We start from the raw sequence: 16,161 nt of genomic DNA on the forward strand, positions 1-16,161 counted from the left end.
CTTATACATAGCTGGTGAGCATAGCAATGGCTCCAGCCACTTTAGAAATCAGTTTGGTAGTTTCTTTAAAAGGTAAATGTGCACTTAAGGTATGACTCAGTCATTTCCACAGTTCCACTCATAGGTATTTACATATAAGAAATGAAAACACAGGGATACACAAAAATTTGTCCATAAATGTTTATAACAGCTTTCTTCATCATAGCCCCAAACCAGAAATAACCCAAATGTCCATCAACAAATGAATGCACGGACAATTTTTGACACAGATATGCATACAGATGTATAACAATACTATACATATTTCTCAGCAATTAAAAAAATGATTTACTGATATATCCAACAAAACTGGGTAAATCTCAAAAACAGTATCTGAGCAAAAGAAGTCAAATGCAAAAAAAGTACATACCATACAACTCCAGTTTTAGAATTATGCCAAATGAGTACATGTGGCAGGAAGCAGCGCAGTCCCTGTCTGGGGCCAGGAGCTGGAAAATTGATTACAAAGGCAATTAGGGAACTTTATAGAATGATAAGAAGGTTCTATATCTTGATAATATGGTGGTTTCACAGATGTATACATTTGACAAAATTCATCAAACTGTATGCATAAAATGTATGTATTTTATTATGTGTAAATTATATCTTGAAAAAGTTGAATTTAAAAAACTGAACACACACACACACTGGGAAAGCACAGACAAATGTGATGTTGAAATCTCCAGGCTGACTCTTAGATCCTGAGGAGGTGGTCAAAGATCAGTGCCTGTTTTGTAGTTGGCTCTCTTTTCACCAAAGTTCAGGGCCTGGCCTGATTCCACTCCCAGACTGACTTCCTTTTGTTAAAAACCTTTTTTGAAACCATTCCTACACCTCTGGAAGCTGTGATGATGGAAATGAAAGCACTCCGGAAAGTACTCTGTCTAATCTCGTCTAATCAACAAAGGTAGCCACTGCTGAGGCTACTGGTGCCCTTGTGCCAGGCCTAGGGCTGTCATTCGCCAGCTTCCCAGAGGGTCAACACGTGGATGGAGAGAGACCCCTCCCAGGTGTCCAGGTGGACCCAGAAGCTGTGACTGTCCTCCTTTTCTCTCTCCTTCCTCCCTTCAGTCGAGGTTCTCACCTCCCAGAACCGTAGCACTTTGATAACCTGGAAAGAAGTCATGAATACAATGACTACCTTCCTTACTGCACACAAGACTTAAAGTGAATTCTGACTTGTGGCGCTGTGACTAAGAGCTCAAGCCCAGGGATCAGACTTCATAGGCCTGGAGACCAGTTCCTCTGCACCTGCCGAAGGAAGACACCAAATCCTTTAAAGTCTCTATGCCTCAGCTTCCCTGGTGGTAAAAGAGGGGTCAGAATAACACCCACTCCACAGGCTGATGTGAAAGTTTTAAATGCGAGGGCATGACAATGCCGAACAGAGTGCTGGCACAGTGTAAGAAAGTGACAACCAAGAGGGACAAATATCAATCGATACATTTGTCCTGACTGCCCCCATTTCTCTCTTAATTTCGATAGGATCTTAGAATTATTTTTCCCAGCTCCACAGGAATACACCCAGACTCTGGTTTGAGAGAGCAGGAAGTTCCCATACACACTCAGCCTAAATTGGAACTTTCCTAAAAACACCAGTTACATAAGACAAAATGATTGGGCACAACCCACCCTTGATCTTGAGTCTTGCAGTCTAAGTTGATGGCAGGTGTTATATTTTATCTGTATGTACTCGAGAAGCCTGTCAAGCGCCCTGGAGTTGCATGAACAGGCAGAAAGAGTCCAATCACATGTGGCGGTCAAGAAATGTAGAAAACTAGATGCTTCAGCAAGCCAAGTAGGGAATTAATATATTTAGAAATACTAATAAAATGCCTGTCAAGGAAGCAGTCACATAATATATACAAAAAAAAGAAAGAAAGAAAACAAAACCCTGCCTGTTGTGCAGGGTGTGCATTATTCCAGAGAAGTATATATTCTTAGAAATAAAATGATTCAGCCCTGATAACACTTCTATTCCCTGGCATTTTCCTCCTAATTTTTCATGCCTTTGTGTATTTTTTTACATCCCTCTGCATAGCTCCACCAACCCTCCCAGACGTCAGTGGGTCAAGCAGCCTCCCAAAGCAGTCTTCTGCACCTGGCTCACAGCCAAGCATCCATGTCTCAAAGCCCCGTCCGGCAGGCTTCCTCCTCTTCCTCCTCATCCTCCTCTTCTTCAGCTTTGAGCGTGGGCCAGTTAGTCAGCAGTAAGTATCCTTTCTGGCTCGGTTAAATCGTGGTGACCTTCTTGTTGCCTAATTGCAATGCCTCTTTCTCTCTCATCCCTCCTATCCCTTCCTCCCTCTTTCTCCCTCTGATCTTTCAAACAGAAGAGAAGTTTCCTGGCACTGGTAGGTCAATATTGGGATGAAGTCCATGCCCAGGGCCAGTGGTTCACTGGGGAAGCAGACACCTCCACACCCCATCAGTGAATGCATGGAGGGGCCATTTCCACCCCAAGATGCCTTTTGATGGCGCTGAGTCAGTCTGGCCACTTCAGAAGGAAGAAACTGATCAGCTTTCAGGGCATGAGCCACATAGCTCAGAACTGAAATAACCAACAACAGGCACTCAGCCGGCAGGTCAAGCTGCTTTTCTGTGTGTTTGAAGTCCCTGCCATTCTATTTGTAGGTGTCAGAAGAAATAAAAGAGAGTGTGCCTATGGGCGGGTGGTGTGTGCACCGTGAGCTGCCCCCAGTGGCGCGAGGGGGAAGCTGCATGGGCTGGAATCTGATGAGAAACCTCTGAACAACCATTCATAAAATAACGTGAGCCTGCAGGTCTGCCTCCCTGAGCAGGCCATGTAGACGTATTTTAGAAATGGTAAGTGGCCCTAGGAGAAGACAACGTATGTATCAGATGCAAATAGAAAATGTTGAGATGAATGTGACAATGATCTAATTTAATGTTAGTTGTTCACCTTTAGTACAATTTTTACCTGTATATAAAATCACAGAATAGTGCATGAATTATAATTCTCCAGGCACCAAAAACCCAACAACTACAGGTTTAAAGGGCTACAGCACTGCAGAGGCATCTGTGGCATAAAACAAGGATATATGTGAGTATCTGTGTTTGGTCAAGGGTCATGAGTGACCTGTTATAACAGGAATAGTAGGGATTCTCCATATCATGGGCCAAGTCTAGAGATGCCAAGTCTAGAAAAAGGGAGGCTTGCCGTGTCTCCCTCACACACACAAGCAAGCCCCCCCAAAAATATACATGTACATATATACATATGCATGCATAAATGTATGGATGGCACTTGGTTCTGTCTTGCCATTTGTCTCTAGCTGGGCAGAGAAGGATTAGCCTTTTTCAGAAATCAGTTACAGAGCTACTTAATGGACCAAATGAAATTTCATTTACACAGAGGCCAGTGGGACATTCTATGAGCATAATGAGTGAACCAGAGTCCATGTCCTTGAGAGGAAATATTAAAAACTGGGGAAAAGAGACTCCTTTACCACAGACACTCGAGGCAAGAAACTCCAAACTCATATGCAGAGCCTGAATGAGGTACCTTCTCTGGGAGATACGAGAAGGTCCAGGACTACACCTACCAGGGTTTGGACTTTACACAAACCCGGTGCTGGGCTTACGACTGCTACAGATTTTGAGCATGTTGAGCATTTTGAGCATAAACCCAATATAGAATAAATAATACATGGAACATCTTCTGATACTGATTATTCCCCAGCAAACTTCCATTTAAGATCTCATTTGTGGCCTTCTCTGGCAGTCTAGTGATTAACATTCCATGCTTCCACTGCAAGGGGTACAGGTTTAACCACTGGTCAGGGAACTAAGACCCCACTTGCTATGTGGTACAGCAAAAACAACAACAAAAAAGACTTCACTTGTAAAGTAGAGTTTTCAAAGCACTTTCAATATTTTACCTATTTGAATACTCACAAAAAGTAATATAAATTATCATTTTCAGATGCTGATGCTGGCATCAAATAGATCCTGCAAAATACAACCTATCTTATGTCAGAGAGGCCAGATTCAGTCTTAGTTAAGGACCTTGACACTGTATGACAAATCTCCTGGGTGACAAGGCCAAGATGATAACCCAGGCAGTCAGATTCAATGGGTCATACACTTTCTACACACCAGTGCTGCCTTAAAAAGACAGGACGCTTTCACATAAATTTTATCCAGTGCAATTTGAATGATAAAATACATCAAATCACCTAAATAGTCTTCAAGTAATTGTTAAATGCTTGAACCCATATCTTGTAATTAAAGCACAAGATTTTTCTCTGAACCAACATGAAGAGAAACCCTAGACAACGTTCGTATTTTGAAGTGTATATTCAAGCATGCAATATGCATTTAAAATTACTTTTGTCTAGGATTAAACTTTACCAACTTTGCAGATAGCCTAATGTAGGGAGACCCAACCCTATATTTCAGATGTAATTGTTATATACAGGTTAAATTATAGGAAGGAAAACGTGTTTTAGTCAGAGGGTGTCAACTTAAAAATTTTAAATGTGGAAAAAAAAACAACAACTTACTTTTTGAGCACCACATATAAGTGAGCACAGAAATAGAAACAAAGAAAGAAAAAATAAGCAAGATGTGGTCCCTGCTCTGGGGGGAAGGTCATGAATTGATAGCAAAGAAATACAGTTACAACAAAGGGAAATAAAATGCTATGGTCAACATATGAATAAGGTCTATGGCAGTACAGTAGACAGTGATCTCAATTTTGGAGACTGAGACAGAACAGAAGGACATCTGAAGTAAATAATCCTTCAATTAATTTGGATGGTTAATGGATCAACAAATCCCTCCACTAAGCCAAGGCTATAGTTTGAACCAGGTCAAACTGGATTTGAACCTATGGTCAAAACCTTGGTGAGTGAACATTCCTAAGTCATGGTCAAAGTGGCATGATGCTGGGCAACCTGCCATTGCTTCAAATGAATGGGAGTGGGTAGGGCATCCATAACCTGCCCTACTCCAGGTGAAAAAATACAGAGTTAATACCAAGCATGCATGCATGCTGGGCTTCCCAAGTTGCCCTAGTAGTAAAGAACCCACATGCCAATGCAGGAGACACAGGAAACTTGGATTCGATCCCTGGGCTGGAAAGATGCCCCAGAGGAGAACATGGCAACCCACTCCAGTATTCTTGCCTGGAGAATCCTATGGACAGAGGAGTGTGGCAGGCTACAGTCCGTAGGGTTGCAAAGAGTTAGACATGATTGAAGCAACTTAACACGTACCCTCCATCTATTATCTGCAGAATAAGGTTGAACAGAAAGTCACTTCAGTCATGTCCAACTCTCTAAATGTACGGACTGTAGGCCGCCACGCTCCTCTGTCTATGGGATTCTCCAAGCGAGAATACTGGAGTGGGTTGCCATGCCCTCCTCCAGAGGATCTTCCCAACCCAGGGATGCACACTCCTTAAAACACCGGCATTCTTGTTCACAGCACTGCACAGCCTGCCCTGTGTCAAACCTTGCTCAGTCTCCACAGTCACCAGGGGTAACTACTGGTTCCATAAGCAGAGTTATTGGAAAGTCTAGAAGAGTCAAACAAATGACAAAGTCCCAAACCAACTTAAGATTTACACAGTACTTTTCAAAAACAAGTAGACGTGGGACTTTTGTATTCTTTTCTAGGTTTGGTTTGGCTTTTCAGGACACACACACAAAAAAGCAGGCTTTTCTGGGTTTGGTTTGGCCTGTAAACTCAATTCTCAGACAGCAAAAGGACTGAGAGCTAATATATTAAAAAAAAAAAAAAAAAACCCAAACTATAAAGTGAACCTAAAGATGCCTGGTGCTAAGAAGTTTTTTAAAAACAACAACACAAAAAAAGACTGTCGTTCATACCATTCACACCTGAAGACTGAATTGTATCTGCTTTGAAAATGAACTTTTCCTGCTACACAGAAGTAACAATATGGTAGTACTGGATGCCATAAAACAGCCCTGGTTCCTTTGTGGACTCTCTGAAGTTTGCATGTTTAAGGATCCCAAACAACTAACAAACTTAAAAAAAAAAAAAAAGATGCCTGGTGATAGCTACGGCACAGTGGGACCCGCGATTCATTTGATCAATTTCACGCCATTTTCTACAGCTCAATAAAGTCACCACATTGTAAGCAGGCTGTTCTCCCAAATTACATTGCACATTCCCAAATGGTTTCCTATGTCTCAGAAATGTTTGGTAAATATGCCCGTTTTTTGCTGTGAGAGTAGCACTAAAAAGCAGATGGATATTTAGAAGGCAGTGGATTCAGATTTGGCACCTTCTTTATATTAGATACGTGTTTCTTCTGTAACAATCCCACAAGCAGAGAGCGTAGAAGGGGCGTGTGGGTGGAATGAAACTGTTGAACCGTTTTAGCAACCCCTTATACTGATGTCCAGGGGAACAGTTGGAAGGAGCTAAATTTTGAAAAGTAAACAAAATAACAGTCCTGGCCCATCCTGAGCACTCAGTTCAGTATGGGCTCAGTGAACAAGCAATCTGATTCTACAGAACAGGTTCTTTTTCACACACTTTGCATTTAGCTCCCATGAAAATCTTTTATTGTTCAGCCCATACATTCCAGATTTGGGAAATGTCATCATTATACTTAAGCATTGCTGCCAACATTCAATGCCAGGTGAGCCAAGCCCTCCATAGGCTGATCTTCTGGCTCCTTTAGCAAGGCTCATTCAGGGTGAAGCCTGGAAGTCTTTGCTTTCTGAATCTATTTAACACTGAGTAGGCCAAAAAGTTCGTTCAGGTTTTTTCATTAAGATGTTACAAAAAACCTGAACTTTCTTGCCAATCCAATGTACTGGACTGACTTAATCCGGAGCAAACTTCTATAAGAGACACATTTGCACTTCCTTCCCAATGCAGAGAAATACCAAATTGGGTTTCCCTAGAGCTGGATTCAAGGTTCTGGATTCACTTCCGGGGGGACCTGAGGGTTCCCTCTGAAGTCCCCGTCAAGGAGGCCTGAGATTCATCCTTAGAATTAACCCAACCTCCTCAGAGCCAGGAGAAGGTATAACACGATGGAGAAAGGGAAGCCAGACTGCCTGATCCCAGGGTGGACTGTCAACCTCTGGGCCAGATTGAGAGCTATAATGACCTTCCCTAGGGAAGCCTCCATTTACCATTCACCATTCATCCTTCATTTCCTCTCTTCAAACAGAAAAGCATATAACCATTAATGAAGGGAAACTGTCCAACAGTCCAACAGTGGAGAGAAAACCTCAAGCACTTAAAACAGAAACTTTGGAACCAAAAAAAAAAAAAAAAAAATTGCATTAGTTTTTTTATTAATTCAAAACATGTTATGGACACCATCTAATGCATTCTCCCAATGTGGGAAAACAAGTCCCACATGTTGCAATAAGAGAAAACTAATATTCATCCATGCAAACACTGTCTTGCATAAGTCTTGGGATTCATGAAATGAAACCATCATAATACATCTGCCATCTGATTTTTATGGATGAGAACAATAATATAAAGAAAGCCAAGCAGCTCATCTCCAGCAATCAACAAATTGCACAAACAATGAAATACTGATTTTCCCTCCCCGGGCCTTTGTCCAATAGACCATCACCTGTTTCAAGTTCACCATAATTCCTATCTTATCAGCTCTCTAAGTAGAACCAGGAAAAAGACAAGAGTGGGAAATGGGTGAGACGAGGAAGAAGATGTGATGAATGTTTGTTTGGTGTCTCATAGAAGTCTGTGGACTCAGGGGGCCAGGCACCCACCTCTCTGAGCTTTTTAGATAATTCACACAACTGGTCAGTGCAAGCAAGTAAGAGGTCATAGCTTTCCTTTCAACCCTGATTATTCTCAGCAATCTGGTCAAGAGCAACCTGCACAGTCACACACAGGGATTTCATGGCTGGTCTCAGGTAACTAGTAAGGAGATAAACAATAAAGGCAAGGAAGACATAAGCTGGAAGCGTCTTGCACAAAATTGCATCTGAAATCATAAACCTGCCTGGTACTGCACTGCCAACTCAGGTGGACCCTGGGACTAGAGTCGACCCCAGAAATCCTTCCAGATTAACTCTCTTGCTTCCTGTTGGTCTAGAGATGGGGCTAATGTAAGGCAACAAATTTACTTCCCTACCTAGCTTTGCTCAGAGAAAAACTCTCCTCTAAACTCCAGACTCCACTGGCCACCTAGCCCACTGACTCCCAGACATTTGTCAGTTGCTATGAACGGTGGAGCTGGGAGTGGAGGCAAGGATGGGGCGCCTACTGAGTAGTCTTTCTGGCCCATCATCTTACAAGGTGGTAGCGATCTCTGTGGAGTGGAACCTGGTGAATGATGATGGTTAAGCGTCAAATGGAGCCATGCAGTGGATGCCACATCCAAACTCGGACTGGCCACAACTACAGAGAAACCTTCTGACCTTGGGGTCAGTAGGTCCTCTGCATCAGAGTTGCCTATGGTACCTGTTAAAAATGCATGTCCCAGGTCTTAACAGGTGACTTCTAGACCTACTGAATTAAGAAAACCACTGTCCTTGGGTCTTCCCGGTGATCCAGTGGCTAAGACTCTGCACTCCCAATGCAGGAGGCCCCGGGTTTGATCCCTGGTTGGGGACCTAGATCCCACATGCCACAACTAAGACTCAGACCAGCCAAATAAATTAAAAAAGAAAGAAAACCACTGTCCTAAAGCCATGTTGTTACAGGAAAGTGTCCAGCTTCCATTTCTTTATCCTCAGTTTTGAACCTCCACTGCTCATACTTGCAAAGCCACCAGTTCCTCTTCCTTTCCTCTTAGAGAGAGCCTAAGCCCCCTCTCCCTGTGCTCCTGTGCTGTTCTGTACCAGGTGTCCCTCTCTGTTCTGCACCAGAGCTTCTCGACTATTGGTTTACTATTGCCTCCTCCCTCCACAAGGAACTCGTTTAAACTTTTCCGTCCTAGCTGGCCCCCTTCCTCAGTGAAATGTTAACACCACAGGTGTGCCACACACTGGCTCTGTTCATGTACCTCAGCCCTTTGCGGGAGTGCAACAATCGTGCTACCTAAGACTTTTCCACCTTCCCCACTGCCACCTCAGAACCAACTTCCACCCCCTTGGGAATGCATGCTCTAAAGGCAGGGTCACAAGACAGGCTCAGCAAGGCAGAAGGTCTGAGGAGGGCTGGAGGAAAGGATGCAGAGGAGCTGAATGGACAAACTGAAGCAGGGCCAGCTGACTGATTGTGTCCAAGTGTAAGTGTGGACCTCATGGACCAAATCTTCTAACATTTCAAAGAAAAAAATGACAAATCTAAATTTTTCGTTCGAAATCTCCCAGTGTTTAATGTTGTCAAGTAATTCACCCAAATTGTACGCACTCAAAAAGCTGTTTTCTTTGCAAGATGTTCATTTGCAACTCCTGCTCTAGGAATTTTTAAAGGAAGAAACAGCAGAGGTTCTAAACTGCTATGTGCATGGACAGGACTTCCCAGAATCCTTAGCAAATCCTCCCAGCTGCTCCAGGTGCACTGCAGGTGGGAATTAAGATCCAGAGGGCAGCCCTCACCAGGCACAGCCTAAAAAGTCTTCATTGACCAAGTGATACCAGGCTTCTGGGTTAGTTGGGAGAGAAAAAGCGGGATTATAATTAATCTCAACAGCCAATCAGTTTTATAGTCATCTTCTGCCCTGTCCACGGACATAGATTTTCTTTATTCTAAACTGAAATATTCACCACTCACAACACAAGCTCTCCCTCCCGCTACCAAGCTCCCTGCAGGCCCCCACAGTGCTCAGCTCCTCCCCACACCCATGCCTATCTGTACCCTGCTCCTATGGACCAGAATATTCTCTGAAAGCTGCCCACTGGGTAAGACCCAGATGAATCCTGTCTCGTGTCACCTCTCCCTTCTCTTAAAATTTCAATATGGGTGCCACACTACTAGTTCTTAACCGTAGGCAGCCTGGTATTTTCCTCTATTTCTCATTCATAATGTTGAGCCCCAACCCCCTGTAGACAGCAAACTCCATAGAGGCTGGACCTACCTATTCTCTTTCTCTTGCTCCTTCTCTCCACTTATTAGGATTCCCAGGAGTCACTTAAAAAATACTTAGAGGGAATTCCATGGCAGTTCAATGGTTAGGACTCTATCTACACTTTCACTGCTGTGGGCCAGGGTTCAATCCCTGGTCAGGGAACTAAGATCTTGCAAGCTGCACACCCAAAATCAAAACAAACAAACAAAACATAAAGAAAGAAGTAGAAATATTTAGAGGCTAAAGGCAGTGATTATACCACTTTTCACACATCTTTCTTCCATGAAATTATGTTTAGTGACATGTGAAAATTCTACAGGACTTTGTTTTTAATGAGAAGATAGGGTACAGTGTACACATTCACAACTGATTTTACTGACAGATTCCATTTGCCCTGTAATGTGAGAATCTATATAGGAAGCTCCAAGTCCCCTACAAATGTTAACATCTTTATTTCAGGGTTCTTGAAAAATTGACCCTGGGGGTACAAATGTTTGTTTCTTTTCATAATAATAGCAGTTTCTATAACCCTAAACCCAGACTGATAGAGTCCACCCCAGTTCCTTAGACAAGTCCTGGAATGGACTGAAACTGGTGGGTGATTGTGCAGAAAAAGGAAAAGAAAAACTTTTCACCTAAGTCCAGGGGAGAGGTGAAGAACAATAGAGTCAGCTTGCAGGGAGAATGGCTTCACTCCAGGAAGGATGGAGCTGCACTTTGAAATCTTCCACCATCCCCAATTCATGCTGTCTCCAGCTTGGTGTACGCTTTCATTTATCCAGGGATCAGTAGCTGGGGCTGGGGGGGTCGGGGGAAGAGTTTCATTCTCCAGCTGTTGTGTCATTTCCCTTGATAAGTCCTAAATTGACTGCGTTATCTGGCACCAAAGGAGCCTTCCTGCGGTGGGCATTTTTTATTATGTGCCCTTTCAGGGGACAAAGACATCTGTGTCAGTAAATTGCTACGGGGTGGCGGGGGAGGAGCGAGGGACAGTGTTATTCCCACAGCTTCATAAGTATGCTCTTCTTAGGGGCTAATGTGAACACAAGAAATTAGGCATCTGTTAGCCTGGCTGCAGTGGTGATCAGGTAAAGGGAAATACAAAATACTATTTTTCTCCTAGGGCAATTTTTAGCACTGAACAGTCCAGTTAAGACATACCAAATAGAAATCTTTTCATCTTTCTATTTTTGCATGATATCTAAACATATTTATGGGCAAAATGGAATTGCACTCCCCCATGACTGGTGTGTCGTAAACCCTGCCCCCCCGCCCTCTGCCACCCCCACCACCTCCACCCCTGGCACTGGTGGCATTTGCTAAGCTCTAAGGAACTCACTCTTGCATTGTAGAAGTGGCTGGATGGGTTCACTGTGGTTTTCATCTGGGACAGAGCTATCTCAAAGGATGATTGGTGCAGGTGGAAATGAGTTGCGGATAGGGGCTTGAGCTCCACGCCAGGGAGACAAAGAACATTCTGCCATGTGGCTTCCCCACCGCTCTGCTATTATAAAACGAGCCACTTTCTCATCAGCCGTCATGAACACATAGTACTCGGATGTGCGTTGATGTATTGATCCTATTTTTAAAAACATCTCCACAGATCCTCAAACGGCTGCGGGTGAGGTGGATGGGGTTAATCTGGAGGAGATCCGAGAATTTGCCAAAGCTTTTAAAATCCGGCGCCTGTCCCTTGGCCTGACCCAGACTCAGGTGGGCCAGGCCCTCAGTGCCACAGAGGGCCCCGCGTACAGCCAGTCGGCCATCTGCAGGTAACCCGTGCTCGCATGCTGTCACTCTCCCAGCCGGCCTGGGCCTCGTTTGTCCTCTCGGCTCAGCTTTTCTTCTTCGGGTGGGCAAAGCTGGAAGGGTAGAGTGTGGGAACAGACTTTCGGGTAGCTATGTGTTGGGATTGGTGATGTTGATGGAAATGAAGTTGCTAAAGCAGATTGGGGGGGGCTGGCTTGATAATGCCCATCAACTCACAAAGAACTTCCAAGGTGGTTTCATTGGAAATATATCTCCCATTGCCGACCCCCACCCCTCCACGCCCCTCGCCAGAGCCAGAGGCTTCCTTCAGGACCCTCAGCCCTACATAGCTGAGATTTACTGTTTCCTGTCTGTGGACTGATGTTGTAAAGCTGCCAGTCCCAGATGGTGTTAATACTCTCACCATTTCTGCTTCAGAATGGCTTTCTAGATTTTCTAAGAAAACACACCTTAAAAAAAAAAAAAAAAAAAGAAGAACCATCTTGTGACCACAAAGGATATTTCTAACTCATCTCACCAGACACAACTTTAAAAGCATATTTTAAAAAAGAAGCAGCTGCTTTACATAGCTCAGAAAAGCATAGTGTGAATTTGGCCTAACCTAGCCCACTCCCTCCCCAAATTAAATACATTAATGACAGAAGCCAGCCTTGGTTGTGTTCGAGTTGATTTGGGTCAAGCCGCCAGAAGCAGACCCCGCGCATGCATGTGTGTGTTGCACTAATCCCATGTTTATGCATGAGGTAACAAAGGCACTTCAGTAAGAGCTTTTTCCTCTTGGGCAATGTCTTATGAGTCCTCCTCCATCAGGAAAAGCCAAGAAACCAACTCTAAACTCATTTAAGTGGATTTTGTTCTTGGTGATCCATGAAATGCTGTCTTTTTATCTGCTCTTTATACTTTTAATGTATTCCCCAAAGGACGGAAGTGTACTTTTCCTGCAGTTTAAGACTAAGGTTATAAATAACATCAGTATGGGGTAGTAGCTTGCAGCTCACATTTTGCTCAATGATTTTCCATAAAACCCATTGATTGTTGTTAAATACAAAAAGCACCATAGGATCCTCTCACTTCTATGGTCTCCCCTACTGTTTTTTCTTATAAGATACCTCCCTGTAGAAAATAACCTTTATTCAGTCTATACAAGGCTACTACTGCTGGGAAATTTGTTTCCAGGCTTGTATATGTTATTCCAAACAACATGTACCGAAGCATCAACACTAACAAGCAGCATCAAATGATATGAATACTGTTGCTCCCTGTTGGGAAACATTAATTTTGTTTCATCTCGACAGGCTGGTGATAAAGGCTGCCACAGGTTTTGAAGTTGTTGCCCATGTACTATTGTTGCTAAAGTCCTCTTTGGCTTATTTTTAGTCCTAAAATGCAATTTTCTTCTCGTGGTTGAAGTGCTGTGTAAGGTTTTCACTAACACACGTAGTATTTCTTGGGCATTGCCAATCAAATATGTTGATTTCTAAAATATCTTTTGGAAGCCAAAAAAAACTATGGCTGAAATGAAAAGGTGACTTGGCGGGTATTCACTGTTTAATAGAAAATGGCAGATGGGGACTTTGGGGCCCTTTTCTAGCTCTTAGTGTTTCAACAGGGTAGTTTTTAGAGCTAACTACCAAGAGGGGGAAAATGGAAGTCTTGAAAGAGACCAAGATCTGACAATGGAACAACTCCAGTGAATAAGTGTGGGGAGGACTCTGCTTCTGCACACGCTCTAGTGTCACTCTCCCCTTATTAGCTGCAGGGACTCCCTAAGGCTTTGACAAATGCCCCCACATCAGAGACACAGAGGAAAACACACCATCAGTAAACCAGACATCCTTATCACAACCTTTACCCCCATCCCACAGTGCTATAAAGCCTGTTGTCATACTATCAAGACTTTACCTTTGGAAGTTTTGCAGCAAATGATGGTCAAGTGTGGTATGTGGCAAATGAACACAACAATGAGCGCTTTAACAGAGCCTGCCCCAGGGAGCAGCTCGTTAAATGATAATAAATAATTAGTTCATTTTATAGTGGAAGCACTTTAAAAGCTGTTTCCTCTTTGACCAGCCAAAATTTGGGAGTTTTTTTTTTTAGATAAACAACTTCTTGATCTCTATGTGAAAGGGAATGCTATGGGAATCACATTAAAATTTGATACTATTGGTGCTGCTTATCACAACATAGGATATCTAAAATGGGATGCCAAAAAATAAGATTAAGGCACATAAAGGAAGCCTATCCTTTTGTGTCCTTTTGCAAGCATCCTCCTAAAACATGCTGTGACAAGAGCAGGTTCATTTTCACTCTATGAAAACAGTCAATTGTAATAAGATGTACTCTGCAGTCAGAAGGTTGTTTTTCAACAGCATTGCACTTGAAAAGATAGAGGAGAATGCTACGGATCCAAAGTTGTCATCCTGGAGGGCTGTGCATTTAGTATTAGAATAAACAAACAAACAAAAGGAATGGGTACTGTATTCCATTGAGAGTGTGTATGAATTTGATACCAGAATGACCTCTTAAAACACTGTATATAATTTTGTCCAAGATGCTTCATATTTTTTAAGTCAGTGTTGCTAAGAATTGCTGATGGCAATTGATATATAGAAGACCTCATTTACAGAAAATGATATCATTCAAGTACAGTTTGCAGATATAGCACATTAAACACAGCTTGATACCCTGGTGCAAAAGTACACCATTACACTGGACGGTGTTGAAAGGCCTGAGGTGGCCCTAGCGCTTCCAGGGAGTGGGGGTGTTCATAGTAATTACAATGTGTCCAGCTGTTTGAGTCCAACAGTAGAGTAACAAGGGGTTATATTTTACCTGAAAAGGGAGCATGTTGTTAACTTACATATGGTGAAAATTGTTTGTTACCAGAGAGAGACAGAGATGGGAGGTGGGCTTGGGGGAAGAGAACGAGATTAAAATGAGACACAAAACAGAGATGAAAAGAGAATCATAAAAGAAACGTGTCCCAGTTGCCATCACTGATGATTACAATGGATAGAACGTTTTTTATCACCAAGTCAATGGCGGGGATTGAAGGAAACCAAATGGAAAACATACAAAGAATCATTTTAAGCAAAAGAACATGACAGCTCTTGTCTTTGATGTCACTTCCTGGCATTAATTTTTGCCTAAAGGATTCTGAAGTTTGGGGGAATTGGTGCTGGGTGGATTCAAAGCAAAGCTCAGATCTCAAGCATTTGCAGGAAAAAGATCCACGAGTGGTTTTTTGTTTCTGTCATGGTGGCTGCTGTGTTGTGCTGTGTCCACCCGTGCTTACTTGGTCCTCATGTGGGTGTGCGGGCTGCATGTGGGGGGCATGAAGCATGCAGGTAGTGGGCGCTGGCTTGAGCAGGGTGGGCTACCTTGCAGCTGGCTGCTTATCTGGAGTGAATTCGCTCTGCCAGTCAGTCAGGCAGGCAGGCAGGCAGAAGGCCCACCCTGGCAGAGGACTCAGTGTAAGACTGTTCTTTCTCAATTTTCCCCCCAGACACACCATCCTGAGAAGCCACTTTTTCCTACCACAGGAAGCCCAAGAGAACACTATAGCTAGCAGTCTGACAGCCAAACTGAACCCTGGCCTTTTGTATCCTGCCAGGTTTGAAAAGCTGGACATCACTCCTAAAAGTGCCCAGAAGATCAAGCCGGTGCTTGAGCGGTGGATGGCTGAGGCTGAGGCCCGCCATCGAGCAGGTATGCAGAACCTGACCGAGTTTATCGGGAGTGAACCGTCCAAAAAGCGCAAGAGGCGCACCTCCTTCACGCCCCAGGCCCTTGAGATCCTCAATGCCCACTTTGAGAAGAACACACACCCTTCTGGGCAGGAAATGACCGAAATTGCCGAGAAGCTGAACTATGACCGGGAAGTAGTTAGAGTTTGGTTCTGCAATAAGAGGCAAGCCCTGAAGAACACGATTAAACGCTTAAAACAGCACGAGCCGACCACGGCGGTCCCTTTGGAACCCTTAACAGACTCGCTGGAAGAAAATTCCTAAAGAGACATCCTCTCAAAATCAGAAAAAAAAAATCCACGGGAACTAAACTCCACCCTTGGGACTTTATCCCATTACCAACCCCTCCCCACAAAAAGAAAAAAAAATTACATTAAAAATAAATTTTAAGATAGCCCCAGTCATCACCCTTGTAAGTAAAAGACTAAGAAAATTACCAAGTGGACAGGATGGTTTATACACCTCCATGGGATTTTCCAAAAAAGAAAAAAAGAATTTTTTTGAAAATTTTTAAACAAGGAGTACACCACATTGCAGGTGTCGGGAGGAGGATAGGTCCCTCCCCAACCTGTCTCCCCAAAGCCAGTTTTTTAATGGATTTAAAGCAAA

General features: G+C 43.4%; 1 protein-coding gene across 1 annotated transcript in view; it reads left to right on the forward strand.

Annotated features, from left to right (window-relative positions):
• Nucleotides 1-15,816, forward strand: part of POU6F2 (POU class 6 homeobox 2) — a 504,980-nt gene extending 489,164 nt beyond the window's left edge. Inside the window, exons 8-10 of the mRNA XM_070368781.1 lie at nucleotides 2,081-2,249; nucleotides 11,640-11,808; nucleotides 15,312-15,816. Coding sequence (XP_070224882.1) covers nucleotides 2,081-2,249; nucleotides 11,640-11,808; nucleotides 15,312-15,816 — 843 coding nt within the window. The remainder of the gene's footprint in view (nucleotides 1-2,080; nucleotides 2,250-11,639; nucleotides 11,809-15,311) is intronic.
• Nucleotides 15,817-16,161: the final 345 nt, after the last annotated feature.

Source organism: Bos mutus, chromosome 4, assembly GCF_027580195.1.
Source record: "Bos mutus isolate GX-2022 chromosome 4, NWIPB_WYAK_1.1, whole genome shotgun sequence".
Lineage (NCBI taxonomy): Eukaryota > Metazoa > Chordata > Mammalia > Artiodactyla > Bovidae > Bos > Bos mutus.